The sequence below is a fragment of the Fukomys damarensis genome, unplaced genomic scaffold, assembly GCF_012274545.1.
Source record: "Fukomys damarensis isolate Sample0158 unplaced genomic scaffold, DMR_v1.0_HiC HiC_scaffold_17, whole genome shotgun sequence".
Taxonomy (NCBI): domain Eukaryota; kingdom Metazoa; phylum Chordata; class Mammalia; order Rodentia; family Bathyergidae; genus Fukomys; species Fukomys damarensis.
The window spans coordinates 7,616,155-7,631,073 of record NW_022900929.1 but is presented as its reverse complement, the minus strand read 5'-3'; the positions used below and the strand labels follow the sequence as shown (position 1 = coordinate 7,631,073).

Genomic DNA, 14,919 nt, shown 5'->3' with positions numbered 1-14,919 from the left:
GTGAGCGGGCGGGAGGGCGCCGGCAGCTTGGATGGAGGTGGGCCTATGGGTGCCACGCTGGAGGTGCTGGGGCCGCGTCGGGATTCTGCAGGGCGCCTGGCCCTGTGTTTAAAAAAGTTACCTTAGGACAGCCAGTGTCAGAGACTAAAGATGACTGGCTGCCTCTCGTGGACAGACATTATGGTGCTCTGCATTTAAAATAAAACAAAAAAGGAAGTGATTCTTTTCCCCGCATTTTTATTAGTGCATATTAGTTTTACAGATGAAGGGTTTCGTTGTGGCATATTTTTAACGCACGTAACATCCATCATTCTCTCCATTACCCCCTGCCCTGGATTCACTTAGGGGAGGGGCTTCAATGTGTGTGATGTCTTTTGATCATATCTGTGTTATTTTAATTAGTTGAGGTCATTAATAGTGGAAATGTCACAGGGAAGTGACTCCGGACCTTTTTAACGACCTCAGATGTGCCGAGTGCATTTCTGTCAATAACCGCAAAACGGATATGAGGACGAAAGAACTTAAGAGTAGTAAAAGGTTATTGAGATAAAGCTCCTGAGAGACAGGAGGGAGTCCCGAAAGTGGGTTGTCGCTGAACTTCCTTGTCTGAGCGGTTCATGCAGGACAGTGACCATATTTCAGACCATTCTGGGCCGAGCTGAGGCTGACCGGTGAGGTTACAAGTGTAGTAGCTTAGCTGATATAGATCCAATAGGGAGGGTAAATGGCAGTCATCACTAACTTTGGCTGACCTATAACTTCCGGGTCGGGGCTTCTGGGGTCCCCACCCAGTCATCTGACGCTGAACCCGTGGCGCTGATAACAGTACAATATCGAGTTGCTGTCTATGTTTAGGGTGGCCTGCAGCCCTAGCTCTCTTCCTGTTGGTCTCCGGCCAAATTTTGATGTCTCCTGCACTCATTCTTTTCAAGGCCCAGTTGCTCTCGGACTGTTAATTTCTATCTAACTTATCTGTCTGTAATAGAAATAGGGTCAGAGTAGACAGTATGCTACCTGGCATTAACGCCCATTTACAAGTACTTGAATCTTGCTGTAGAGTCTTAATATCTAAAATCGGAGAGTTGTTCAAATGTAAGCATTGGAAGATTTTTCTTTCTCCATTCACAGCCCTCGTTTTCTGTATCTTGAGAGAGGAAAAGGTTAGCGTCTCAGTGGAACCAGTTGTGAGCTAGGCCCATGGCGAGGTGGCTGCTGATATGAACAGGGATGTGGATGGGTGTCTCTCCGTGCAAGTTATTGCTGTAGGTCTCCACCGTGTGTTGGCTGGCTGGTGTCATGAGAAAGAGTCCCCACATGTGGCAGGGTGGCAGTGCATGAGGAGTCCTGTGTAGATTTTACCAGCTGTGTAATTACGGCCATAGACACATCCTGAAGTGTCAACGGGGGCTGGAGGCTGTCACAGAGAAGACACCTGATGAGTTTCTGGAGCGCAGAAGAGGGAATTCATACTTTAGGGTAGGATGTGGGAAAGGAGATCAGCAAAATCAGCAAAGACATTTGGGAAAAGGTGGGATTTCAACTGTAACAAAGCACTAAGCTTTGGATGCATGGAGCTGGTGCCAATAAGTATTAAGGGCAGGCAGAACTGCAGGATGGAAGTCAAGAGCTCTCAAAGCACAAGAGCAGTCAGACTGCAGGAAAGTTCCTGAAAGAAGAGGAAGATGGAATTGTGTTAAAAGGATCGCTTGGCACCAGTCCCGAGAGCCCAGTTCAAGGATGGGTTTGGGGCACTTAAAACTCATTCTTTTGGAAGGCAATGATTGGTTCTTCTCTTTAGAAAATGTTTTTAATGAGATGCAGTCACGTCAAGCACTTTAAGTTCAGTGGCATTTCGTGCACTGAATGATTTTTTAAATAGGTGGGCAACTTGACCAGAAGTGTGGTTCACAGGGAACTAGGCAACAGGCATAGCAGGGATGGAGATGCAGTGAGAAAGGAGAGAGAAAGCATAATTGGAAAAGCACCACTAGAATCCAGGCCAGAGATGTAAAAGAAGGTAGTAACAGTAGTCGTGGAGAGGAGAGGACGGAGGTGAGAGTTGATGGAGACAAATGGAACGTACCGGATAGATGGCCAGGCAGAAAAAGAAAAGGGAGGAGGAAGGAGGAGAAAGTTCATTCAGGAATGAAGATTATGGGTCTGGGGATTTAGCTCAGTGGTTCCGCTGCCTGCCTCACCAATGCAAGGACCCAAGTTCGATCCCCTATAACAAACAACAAAAAAAAGAAGATTGTGGATTTGGAATTTATCTTCATAAGAGCAGAAGTAAAACTAAGATTGAATGAGATTGTCAAGGGATACCAATGTGGAGAGAAAAAAGGCATAGAGGAAATATACTTCGGGAAAACTCTTAAACTTTAAGAGATGAAGTAAAGCCAGATTACGTGTGTAAAATGTGTTTAGAAAAATAGAACTAGGAGAGTCAGTATGACAGATTAGAGAGAAATACGTAAGAATCTAATCAAGTGCTGCCGACAGATTGAAAAGCTGAAAAATTGAGAGTTCATTGATTTTGATAACAGAAATGTCGTTGGTCCTTTAAGAGAGTTATGGAACCCTGTAAGAAAGAAACAGGCCAAGAATCTTGACACTGAATGGGAGAGAGATGGAAGGGCTATTGCCTCACAGGAAGTGTTTTAGGCTCTGGAAGGAAAGACTGAAGGGAAGGATTCAGGGGAGGACGTGCGATGGAAGAGTAACGAAAAGGAGGATTTGAAAGAGCAAAGTCTGAAATGATGAATACAAAAGCAACAATTACTGTAGGAAGAAAGGTTTGGAGACACGTAAAAGTGGATCTAAAAGAAGTTAAGTGACCTTGTTCCCCTTGGTTTTGTTTTAGTAAAATAAGAAGCGGGGTCACCTTCTGAGGTGAGCTGCAGGAGATGGACATGGGGTGGAGGGTGAGGGGCTGGAGGTGGGTGCGGGATGCAGAGAAGTTGCTTTCACCACAAATGAAAGGGCTTGTGATCAACACCGCATGCATTTTTAATATTGGCGCCATCCCCCTGTTCTGTCTGTCCCTCTCTTGTGAGTTTGCAATGTGTGTTGATTAGAGGGATTGTAAGATACAGAAAAAAAAAATTAGGATCTTTCGGAAGATAGATGAATTTGGTAGCATTTGGTAGCATATTCGTTTCTTTCTATTTAAGTATTATATGTAAGAATTTTACCAGTAAGTGTAATTTTCAGAAAGAGAATGCTAACATGGTTATATTTTTTACAATTAATTAAGCCTCAGCAGAGACACATCTGTTTGGAGTTTAGAGAGAAGGTTTTAAGTTTAATTTCAGAGAGCTTCTGAGGTATTAGGTAGAATGTGTCATCCTAGGGTTGAGAGCACTTAATTAGCATGCACCAGGCCCTGAGGTCCCAACACCACCAAAAATAAAAGATATGTTTACATGGTAGTACAGTTCTTTTTCTTTGAAGATCCAGTGGGCAAACCACTTAAGCTTGTAGAACATGTAGTGTCTCTGTTGTTGTTTCATCTTTCTTTTCTTATTTTATTGTCACACCTTTTAAAAACATTAAAGTCTGCTTTTAGCCTACAGGCAGTAGAAAAACAGACCTCAGACTATAGTTTGCTGGTCCAGGCACAAAAGAAGTAAATCTGACAAGTGTTAAAAAGAGCCCAGGGTCAGAAGTCACGTGGGGAAAGAGCTGATGCATCATTGGGAATTTCAACATTGCACTTTATTTTTTTGGTACTGGGAATTGAACTTGTGTCCTTGCGCTTGCAAGGCAGGCCACCAAACTGCTGAGCTAAATCCCCAGCCCAGCATTGCACTTTTTAATTGAATTTATTTTGTTTGCTAAGCTGAGTAATTTTTGAATTTTTTAAGAGGTTAAAGTAAAATTGGTATTCTGTGAGATGACTCAGGACAACCATAAAAAATATGTTACAAAATCTTAGATGGAAGCAGGATGTCTTAAATAGTTAATTAAATTCATTTATCCATGGCAATGAGGAGAGGATACTTGGGAAATTATCAAAATCAGTGTTTTCAAAACTCTGGAAATTAACCCAAAGTTTATAGCAACCTAAAGAGCATTCATTCAAGAAAAGATGTGGAACCTTTCTTAAGAACAATGGAGTTTGATGTGTTAACTTGTGCCAACTCCATTTCCTCTTCCCAGCCATCCTGATGTCCCCGGGATTTCCTCAGCCCCAGCTGGCCTTGGAAACAAGCACTTTTCAGTGACAGGGCAACTGAGCTCACAGCTTTTCAGTAAGCCCCTCACTGTGGATCTGACTAAGGGCTCAGTCCAGCCTCGGGCGTGGGGCTGTGCTGGGCCATCTCAGTGCCTGGGTCTGGGAGCTCAGGAGAACTGCTGGTTAGTTCCTCAGGGCTGGAGGTGTGGGCCAGGCTTTCAGATGCGCTGCTGAGGAAGAGCTTTGCTGCCTTTAACCATCTTCTGAGGAGTGTGAAGTCCAGGGTTCTAGAGTGCTCCTATGGGCTAGAGTATTCCTCGAAGAGTCTTGCTGAGCATAATGTTCACATATGCTGCTTCTGAAAATTGTATACAAAGGGCTAGAGAAGAAGAGAAGAGACAGTAGAACATAATGCTGAACACAGAGAGAGAAAGAGAGGAAGAGAGAGAGAGAGAGAGAGAGAGAGAGAGAGGAAGGTAGGAAGGGAGGGAGAGAGAGGGATCCAAGTCACACCTTGTTTCACTCTTACATACTGCCTCGGTGAGATACAAACCCTCGCAGTCTCTTCCTTTGCTGATGTCCAGTCCTCTGAGCACAAGGAGAGGTTAACAGGATTCACAGCATGCTCCAGGCCCTGGGGTCGTCCCTGTGCTCCTAGGACAGAAGCAGTTGGCCACCTGGCCTAGTGTGTGCTCTCTCTAGACATGGAAGCAACTGCATATGAAATGCTTGGTTTAAAGGGATTTAATAAGCAGCGCCTAATTATGTTCTTTTTCTCTTTTTCCAGCTGCCTTTGTGGGAATTTTGCATTGGTAAGATTTAGTTTCAGTTGAAATAAAAAAACAATTGGATTAAAATTTGCCATCACAATGAGCATACCATAAAGTAGTTTCTGGCTGTGTGTATAGAACCTCTCTAAGTGTACCACTATAGGCATGTGTATTACTTTGTATTATACAAACCTCATGTGTGAAGCAGCACTTACAAAACAGATGCATTAGGGAAATAGTAACGTGTGAATTAAAATACCTTTGCTTTCCCAAAGAATTTACCACTGTATCTTTTTATGTGTGTTTCTTGTATATATAGCTTTTGTAGTATATTTCTAGTATATTTTGAAGTTTACTCAATAATTTCTTTATTTTATATGGGTGGTAACTGTGTTAGTGACATAAAGTTTTTAGCAATGCTTGCCAATTGGAAAGCAGTAGGAGTGAACAGGTTCCTTCTGGTCCGGGAAGAATTAAATGACTGGGCCTTCAGTGTGTATGCACAGGCACTGGATTTCATAACATGCTCTATTTGTAACTGTATGGAAAATGAGGCTGCTTTCCCTCTGGAATGCTCTCATTTCCTCCTGAGCTCCTCCAGGGATTTTACTGTGGGAAGGGTGGGGTCCGCCCCACGTTCTGTGGGCACAGTGCTGCTGTAGCTGCTGGGCCTCCAGGGAGCTCTTGGTGTCAAGCGCTAGGGCTGGGATGGTAGGAGGCAGGCACCAGCCCCTGTGGGTACCAGTGACCCACATGGAAATAGGGGTAAGTGAAGAACCAGAGTTTTGCCTCCTTTTTGACTTCATTGAAAAGCACTACGTAAATTAAGGACTGCACAATTACTGACCACAAATGAATTTGTTTGTCACATATGATCCTTTTGTCACTGCCAGTTCTTGTTGGGTTGCACTACTAAAATATCTTCCAGTTCAATCCTGCGTTCTTTGGCATTTAAAGTTGTACCTTCATGCAGTGTTATAATTATTTAAAAACTGATTTGAACTAAAGTGATGTTATTTAAAATTATATTCTGAACACTTTTCAACAGTCACACAGGTATCTCCCAAACGTGGTACAGTCGACCCTTGAGCTATGACCAGCCTGACACCCAAACAACTTGGGTTAAGACTGGAATCTTAGTTTTAACTTATAAACAGAGTCTTGACTTGTGACCCAAATGCCAGCAACTTGTACTTCCGGATGGCCTCAGATACAGATTTAACCCTAAAGAGTTCTGGAAGGAACATGATAGTGTCCTTTCCTGTGTGGGAAATTGAGAAATCCTGGGCTAATGTCTCTCTAAGGACACTGAGATCTTCCTGTATACAGGAGAGAGACTTTGAAAGCTGTGTAGAGGAGACTGAGCCTTCAGTTGGCCAATCTGAGTTACAACCAGGCTTCGGGAATGAATTGAGTTCCTAAGTCAAGGGTCCACTGCATTTGAATCTTGTTGAACAAAAGCCTGCCTGTGTTCTCATTTAGAGGCCTGGGTAGAAGGAAGAGAGGGGAGAGCCACAGGATTTTAGATATACACACAAGTAAGATTAAGAACAGAGTTAAGAAAGTGTGTGCTGCACTGGATTATAAATGCCCCAAAACATACTAAGTTCATGAACAACTATAGCATTGACTCTGTATTTGTTATAAAAATTTATCTTTTCCATTCCATGGCTTTCTTACCTTACTTACCTGTGACTTTGTAATAGCAGTACTGATTCTGAAACCTGTTCTGATTTAAATGTACTATTTCATTTTTTCCCCAAGGATGCATTTAACAACACTTTTTGAGAATGACCGTCGTTTTTCTCACCTCTCGACTTTGGAACGGGAGATGTCTTTTCGCAATGAAATGGTTAGTTCTTTCTCCTAATGAGTTAATCTGTGCTTTAGAGTAAGACTGTAAAGCAAAAGGAAGGAAATGGATTTCTAGTGAGTGTTGTTACACGTTCCTCCTTTCTGTCTGTATCAATTTTTCCAGAATACTAGATACTTCAGCCACCGCTTTTTATTTCATCTGTGTAATCCCTGTAGTGCTCTGAAAAACTGGACATCCTGGTACTGAGTCGTCTCCTCTGTTCGTCAGAAATAATGCTGACCACACAGGGTTCTTGTAAAAATGAAAGGAGATAAATGAACAGAGGCACAAATTACAGTACCTGGTGCAAAACAATATCTTATTATTAATAAAAAACTTACATGGTGTAATCAAAATGTATGGTGAATGCTTAAGTTTTTAAAAATGTGTGCGACAGCATGTGTCAGTCCCTTCTTTCAATGCTGGGACAAAATACTTGATGCCCTCAATTTAAAGGAGGAGAGGTTTATTTTGGCTCACGGTTTCAGCCCTACTCTGCTGGCTCCAAGGCAGGATGGCATGTTAGAGGGGAAAAGCTGCTCACCTCTTAGGGAACAGGAAGCAGACGGAGGAGCCGGAAGGAGATTTAACCTTCTAGGTGATGCCCCCAGTGACCCGGTCTTCTCCCACCAGGCTCCACCCGCTAAGAGCACATCAGCTAAATGCCCCATAATCCAGTCACCTTCCAAACGCGTGAAGCTTTGGGGGCCGTTTTAGAGCTATACTGTACCACAGTAAAAGACATATCGTCATTACCCACCTGTTCCCCCAAATACTCCTCCTCACTTCCCTTAACACACTTATCCCACCACACTGACCACTCTGAAGCAGCTCCGAAAGTCCTCTTTGGTGAATGTCTTTAGTTGTGCTGTCCTGGCTGCCTTGATGTCCGGAATCAATTCAATAATTTTAAATTTCTGTCAAATAAAAACATTATAGGGCTGGGGATTTAGCTCAGCGGTTCGGTGGCCTGCCTTGCAATCCCCGGTACCCAAAACTAAGTAAATAAATAAAAACATTATAATGTGTCCTTATCCCCTTGATTCAACGAATCTGGCCCCATGTAACTTCTGGCTCTTCCCCAAAGTCAAAATGAGCATGCAATGTGAATGTTTTCAATGGATTCAGGACATCGAGGCAGCCACAACAGTACAACTAAAGATGCGAAAGAGAACTTTCTGCACTGCTCAGAAAGCGGCAAGAGGGATGGGATAAGTGTGTTTGAAATTAAGGGGAAGATTTTCAGGAAGGTTAATGGCAATGTGACTTTTACTTTACTATAAATACTTTTTTAATTTAAACATTCATATTTTTAGGTCATACTTCATATTTATATATTTACCATTTCCCTGTATACAGGTTTTTGCATATTAGATATTTTTTTAATTTTTATAACACTTTGTTGTGCATCTAAAGAAACCTATGAACTCATATTTGGTAGTCAAAACTATGAAAAACTGGCTGGGTCAGACATCAGTTCAAACATCTTCACTTTAGAAGCTGACAGGATGGAGAAGTGGTAGGGGTAGGGGAAAAGAAAAGAAGGGAAAGGAATAAATATGGGAAAAGGAAAAAATGGAAACAAAGTCTTTATAAATAGGGAGGGGTGGAGGGGTTTAAGGGAGGACAGGGGAATGGGGAAAAAATAAAACCAAGATATGTTATGTAAAGGTACAAATTTCCAATAATGAAAGTCAGCATGTTGTGTAACTAAAATGTACCAATAAAATTAATGAATGAACAAAAAATAAAGCAGAGGACTTCCGGTTCACAGGATCTGCCCGCATCTTGTGCTCTCAGGAGTTTCTCTGCAGATGAGTACTGAAAAGAGAAAACAATGCCTCAGTAGAGCTTAACAGACTTAGAAGTATTCTCAGAGTAGAGTGGCGTTATAGCAAGAGATATTCAAGATAGCAGCTGGAGGCTCTCACACTGACAAAAGAAAACGCAGTGTGTGGTGAAAGATGGAAAATGATGTGAATATGGAAATGGGCACATAGAAAATTAGAAAACTCTTTTAGACCACCGTGGAAAGAACCCAGGACAGGTGGGAAGAGCCCCAGGCAGACACAGGGCTGAGGGCAAGTGAAAGGGACGGGGAAGGTGGCAGAGTGGGTGTCCAGCATCCTCAAGGCCCTGGCTCCATCCCCAGCGCCGAGGAAAAGCATACAGGAAAGGGGAAAAGCAAACCAAAGCAAGCACAAGGACCTTGATCTTGCAGACCCTTAAAAATGCAAAATGGGACATGGGACAGATGTTTGATTGGCATTATACATTGGCTTCAACTTCTACCAAGTGAAAAAAAAAATTTGATTTTGTATTGTAACTTGGCCTTTTCCCTTTAATTCAAAATAAATCTTCCATTGTGTTTAGAAAGTTGAATAAAACACTGTCTTTGATGAATGGAACCATTACTGGATGTTGCCCAATGGCCAGGTATTATCAGACACCAAAATCCTCTCAAGAATAAATGTGGTTGTACCATTTGTGCTTATAACTTTGTAATTATAGTCAGGAGAGATAAAATAAATGTTATACCAAGAAAACTGAGTGAACTTGGGTTTTTAAAAGCTGTTATGTGCTCATGGTATTAAAAATGTAATATCAGTGGATCTTATAAATAGTAATTTTGGGAATTTTGATAAGTGTAATTCAGAATAAAAGAAACTTGTGTGTGTAAGGAATAAAATAGTGAAATAAAACAAGTGAATATAAAGTTAGTGTAGGTTATTTTTAATTTTTGGAGGGAGGAGAGTGTTTTAAACCCTTTATTTGACCCTTTTTTATTTTTAAACCCTTTGACCCGTTATTTGCTTTTAAAATTGATGTTGTCCTTTGCTTTTCATTCTACTTGAAAATGATATATTGACGAGGGAACTAATATGAAACAATATGTTTTTTTAAAATCCCCAAGTTTTAAATCAGCAGCCCCTTGATGGCCTAATAAAGCCATGATTTTGTACATGGGAGTGATGGTCACTAAGGTCACCCCCTTTCCAGCACCAATTGTTTCCAGCCACCCAACGTTTCCACTCCCCCTTGTGCAGAGGCAGACATGGGGCTGTGAAATAAGATGAAAGCATGAAGTTCCATTCCCATGGTGTGCTCGTGATCATGACATGTTCTTTAAGAGTGTGGGGGAAAAGGATTGTATGCAAATTTGTTCAGGGTCCATAATTATGATAGAATTGTGACACATTCCAAGCACAGGGGTAAAGTCAAAAGTGTATCATATACTTACTTTAAATCGCTCTAGTAGAAAAGCTAGCCAGATGTGATTACATATGCTCATAATCCCAACACTTGGGAGGCTGAGGCAGGAGTATTACCACAAGTTGTAGGCCAGCCTGGGCTACGTGTAAGTTCAAGGCCAGCCAGAACTACATAGCAAGACTCTGTCTCAAAAACAGAAAAATTGGTGGAATAGTTCAGTAATAATCTGAAAATACATGCTGTCAGAGCCCACTAATGCAGATGGAGGTGTAATTAGGAATTCTTATTATTACTCTTTCTTTTTCCAGAAAATTCTGTTCTAAAAAGTTATAAAAATATTCTTTGCTCAGCAACAAAGAAAATGAAATCATATCACTTGTAGGAAAATGGATAGAACTAGAAACCATCATGTTAAGTGAAATTAGCCAGACCCAGAAAGTTAAATATCACATGTTTGAGAAGTTAAATAAAAAAGAAAAAAAAAAAGAAGAGGCAGCAGGTAACCAGGAGGAGGTGGACTTTTGAAGATGAGGAAGGATATCACCAGGAGTGGGGTGGAAAGGGAAAGGGCTGGGTGGGGTTGAAAGTGATGGAGATATGTTAAATGCACCTACAAACCTCCCCAAACAAGCCCCTCTGTCTGTAATATTAACATGTACTAATACAAAATTAAAAATGAAATAAAATATTTTGAGGTTTTATTTATATTGACCATATGTGCCGTCTTATTTTTTTATAAAGGGACTCTATTATTCTTATTTCAAGACTATTATTGAAGCACCTTCGTTTTTGGAAGGCCTGTGGATGATTATGAATGACAGGCTTACTGAGTATCCCCTTGTAATTAATGCAGTGAAACGATTCCATCTTTATCCAGAGGTGAGTGATACTTGAGATGAATAATACTTGCTGTATGATTCTTTTTTAATCAGATAAAGGCACTAAGTATATTGAGGCTAATAAAAAGGAGGGCACCTGCTAGGTTGATTGATTATATATGCTTGTATAGTTGAATAGAGTAATGGAAGTTCCTTTGTTAATATGTAAAGGTCCCGGTAACAATGTTCATGTGCACTTAAAGAATTAAGGTTAGTATGGGAGTCATGGCCAGGTAATAAACCAGCCAAATGAGAAAGTGAGTCATGAGCACTCTCCCTGGGCCTGTGGGCCTCGGATAGCATGTGGGTGGGCACGGTGACTGCATGAAGGGCCAGCGAAGTGATGAGCAGGACAGTGCCCTACAGCGACAGTTCATTAGTGAAAGACGGTTTAAGGCCTGGAGACGTAGCTCAGTGGCAGAGGTTTGATCTGCTGCACTGGTGGACAAAAAAAGACTGATTTAGTCATGTAGCCAGAAATCTCTGGATAGCTTCTATTGCTTGACCTTAAAATTTGGTATGGTTTTTATGGGAATCTGCAGATTCTAGAGACTTGAATATTGGAGGCCAATGAATCCTCTCACTGCCTAAAAAGGGGGACAGGGTTAGGTGAAGGCTAAAGAAAAATAGACCATTTCAAAGTATATGGGGGGCCGGGAGGTCATTACCTCAGAGTGGGCAAAGACAAGGACTCTCCAATTAGCCATCATTTACAGGGTCTAACAATAATTAGAGGGAGCATGGGGTGATTAGGGGGCAGCAGTGATCCGATGTCCATGAGGATCTCACAGTAATGAGGATGGAAAGGAGAGCATTCCTAAAATAGGTGGGATGAGTTAAGCTGACAAGGGATTTGTCCCTCAGGTGAGACCATTCTCTTTCTGTGTCGCTACTGGGTTCTCAAGAACCAGGATGTCTTCAGCTGATGTGATCTCACCCTTAAGCATCACAGCATCAGGGGACCATTGAGGTCTCAGCTGTGACAGGAGGCAAAAGGGAGTTATGCTTCCATGTGTCATGCTCCAGGGCAAGGTGACACTGGGCCTTAGACAGCTACAGTCATACTTTAATTATGAGATGATTTTCCCCCCAAAATTTGTGTAGAATGGCTTTTGACATGAAAAGCAACAATGGATTAGTAAAAACTTTAGACTCTAAAATACATACTGAATTTGACACGGTAAACACTGATTTTGAGCTTCGAGTTATCTCAGAGTGTAGTAGTTTAATTAAAAGTTACTACTTTTCAGTCTTTCCTATTTAATAGGTTTTAAATTTGCTATTTCTATTTTGAAATGTTTAAGATTATAGAGATTTACAGAGCATTACTTAACTATGTATTAGGATAAGAAAATACTAATCTTTGGACATTTTTGCTCTAGATTTTCGAAATAACCTAAACAGTTAAGTAATGTCAGAATCACCATTGTTTCTCTTCTAGACCCATTTGCTTCTTTCCCCTTGCCTTAAATTCTCTCATCATAGATATGTGCAGATCCATCTGATCCATTTCAAGCATGGGTTTCCATGTTTTAAGTCCACAGAAATGTTCTCATACTGCATATGCCCCTCTACAACATTTTCCTCAGCATTATATTTGTAGACTTGGACTACATATGGATAGTCTTTTGACTATTTAATTACTTCCGACATTTATTCCTCTACTTCTCTATTTGTAAACACCAATTGATTTCTAATCTTCCTATTACCAACAGCTCGAGATGCAGGCTCCTGTAGGTGCTTCTTCCTGTGCATGGACAGGATTTTCTCTAGGCCAAGAACCCGGAGGTACAGTGCTGGTGAGGAGCCGTGAGCCTTTGTCAGCCTTGCCAGATGTTGGTAAATTGGTGTCTCCAGCGACCACGCTCCTGTGTAGGAGAATTCACCTTTCTCATTTCCTTATTCTGAAATCATGAGATGGTGGCTTTCTGTTATAGTTTGTGCTTCCTTTATTATTATTCATGCAGCTAAACATCATGTTGAGTAGATATTTGGACTTTTTTTTACCAATAACCTATATAAATCTTTGTCATCTGTTCAGTAATAGTCTTCTTATTGATTTGTTAGCATAGTTGCTGTACTTTGTGTCATCATCTTTAGTAATCTGTCTTGAGCATGTCTTTTCATACTGACCTCTTTTTGCTCCTTCAGCTTTCCTGAGGTGTAACTTTCATGCAATAAAGTGCACTCGTTTTGAGTATACAGTTCTTGAGTTATAACAAGTGTGTAGCAGTATATAACCATCACCACTGTCTAGTTATGAGACATTTTCATGATGCCAGAAAGTTCTTGTGTGTTCCATCATTGTGTGTTTTCCTCTTTGCACTCACTGTCTTGGCACATTTGCTGAAAATTGATTGACCATGTGGACCCATTTCGGGATTCTCTATATTGTTCTAGTGATCTGTATGTCTGCATTAATACCTAAACTGTGCCTTCTTTATTGCTGTAAATTCTGAAAGAAAGTAGTTTTCCAATCTTTTTTTTCTTCTCAAAATTGCATTTTATGTACATATTAGAGTCAGCTTCTCAATTTAATTGTTGTATTACAACTATTTCTAAAACTTGATAGCATTATAGAGGATAGGTAACGAGTCTTATTTTCATGTTTTGCAAACATAGTATTGAGACCTAGATTTATTGCCACCTCTAGGTTAGTACAACAGTGTTGAGTTATATACATTAATTTCTCACATGAAGCTCAATATTTTGAAAAAGTAAAAGTATTCAATGTTTGCCATTTGCCAACATTTTGTTTGTTTGTTTTGTTTTTTGAGATAACGTCTCACTCTGTAATTCAGGCTGGCCTTGAACTTGCAGCCAGTCCTTGGCCTCAGCCTTCAGAGCACTGGGATTACAGGCATGTGCCACCATACTGGAAAGCATTTTCTATACAAACTCTCATATCCTCTCCCTCTTCCACATGATGCTCCAAGGCTGAAGGATTCCTTGAGGCCAAAGAAATAGTAACTAGCACAGTTCAGGATTTCACTTAAGAGCTGATGTGAAAGCCCTGTGTTCTCTGCTGTGTCAGAGTGCACACCAGAAAGGAATGGAATTCCAGATTTAGTGCACATTCTAATACATTACCTTCGTGTATGTGTGAAAAATGCCCAGGACTAGGAATGAAGTGATACATTTTAGCAGAATGTTGAGCTTTGAAAAATAAAATGATAAGATAATAAATCTACATTTACTGGACTTGGAGATGTTTATGTTATCGTTTAGTGATATATATTCTATTACTATCTAAAATATGGTCTTGATCTCATTTTGTGATACAGGTACTCTTAACTGCATGCTTCAAATGCCCAAGAAGGTAACCAGAAGGACTCGGGCCCAAATGTTAAAGGTGTTAGCTCTGAGTAGTTCTCAATTTTCCATTCCAACTCTTTTATTTTTTTATGTTTTTTTCCCCAGTGATCTAACATTATCATCCAAATTCTATAAAGTCATTTTTTTAAAAAATCTCTCAGATGCAAGCATTTTGTTTGCAATTTTTTTTTCTGTTATTTGTTTCGCCCTTGTCTTTGTTCTTTTAAAAATGGATTATTGCAGATTGGGAAGAATTTGTTAATTAAATCTTCTGCTTGATCTTAGAATGGACACAGGAACTATTCTTCCATTTCATTCTAGTTTTTAAAATAATGTATTTTGATGAAGAGATAAATTCCAAGATCTAAATGAAGTGTTGTCAAATGTTTTTACAAATATTTGTACTTTTGTATTCTTTATCATTGTATTTTAATTTTTTGCTTTTATGAGCCCTTTTTTTTTTCAGGCCTAAGGACTGAGCCAGGGTTCATCCCAGCCCTTTTTAATCTTTTATTTTGCAACAGGATATTGCTAGGTAGCTCAGTTCCCCAGGCTGGGTTCAAAGTCACATTCCTCCTGTGTGAGGCTCTCATAGTGCTAGGATTACTGGTGTGTGCCACTGTGCCTGACTTAACATTTAACTTTTAGTTATTTATACTACAGAGTTGATTACTATGTATATAAATATTACTTTGCATACATATATATATATAT

At 40.4% G+C, this 14,919-nt stretch overlaps 1 protein-coding gene across 1 annotated transcript in view; it reads left to right on the top strand.

The window, feature by feature from the left end:
* Positions 1-14,919, top strand: part of LOC104860368 (probable C-mannosyltransferase DPY19L2) — a 78,020-nt gene that overhangs the window by 5,066 nt on the left and 58,035 nt on the right. Inside the window, exons 2-5 of the mRNA XM_010621500.1 lie at positions 1,383-1,528; positions 4,962-4,986; positions 6,709-6,796; positions 10,754-10,891. Coding sequence (XP_010619802.1) covers positions 1,383-1,528; positions 4,962-4,986; positions 6,709-6,796; positions 10,754-10,891 — 397 coding nt within the window. The remainder of the gene's footprint in view (positions 1-1,382; positions 1,529-4,961; positions 4,987-6,708; positions 6,797-10,753; positions 10,892-14,919) is intronic.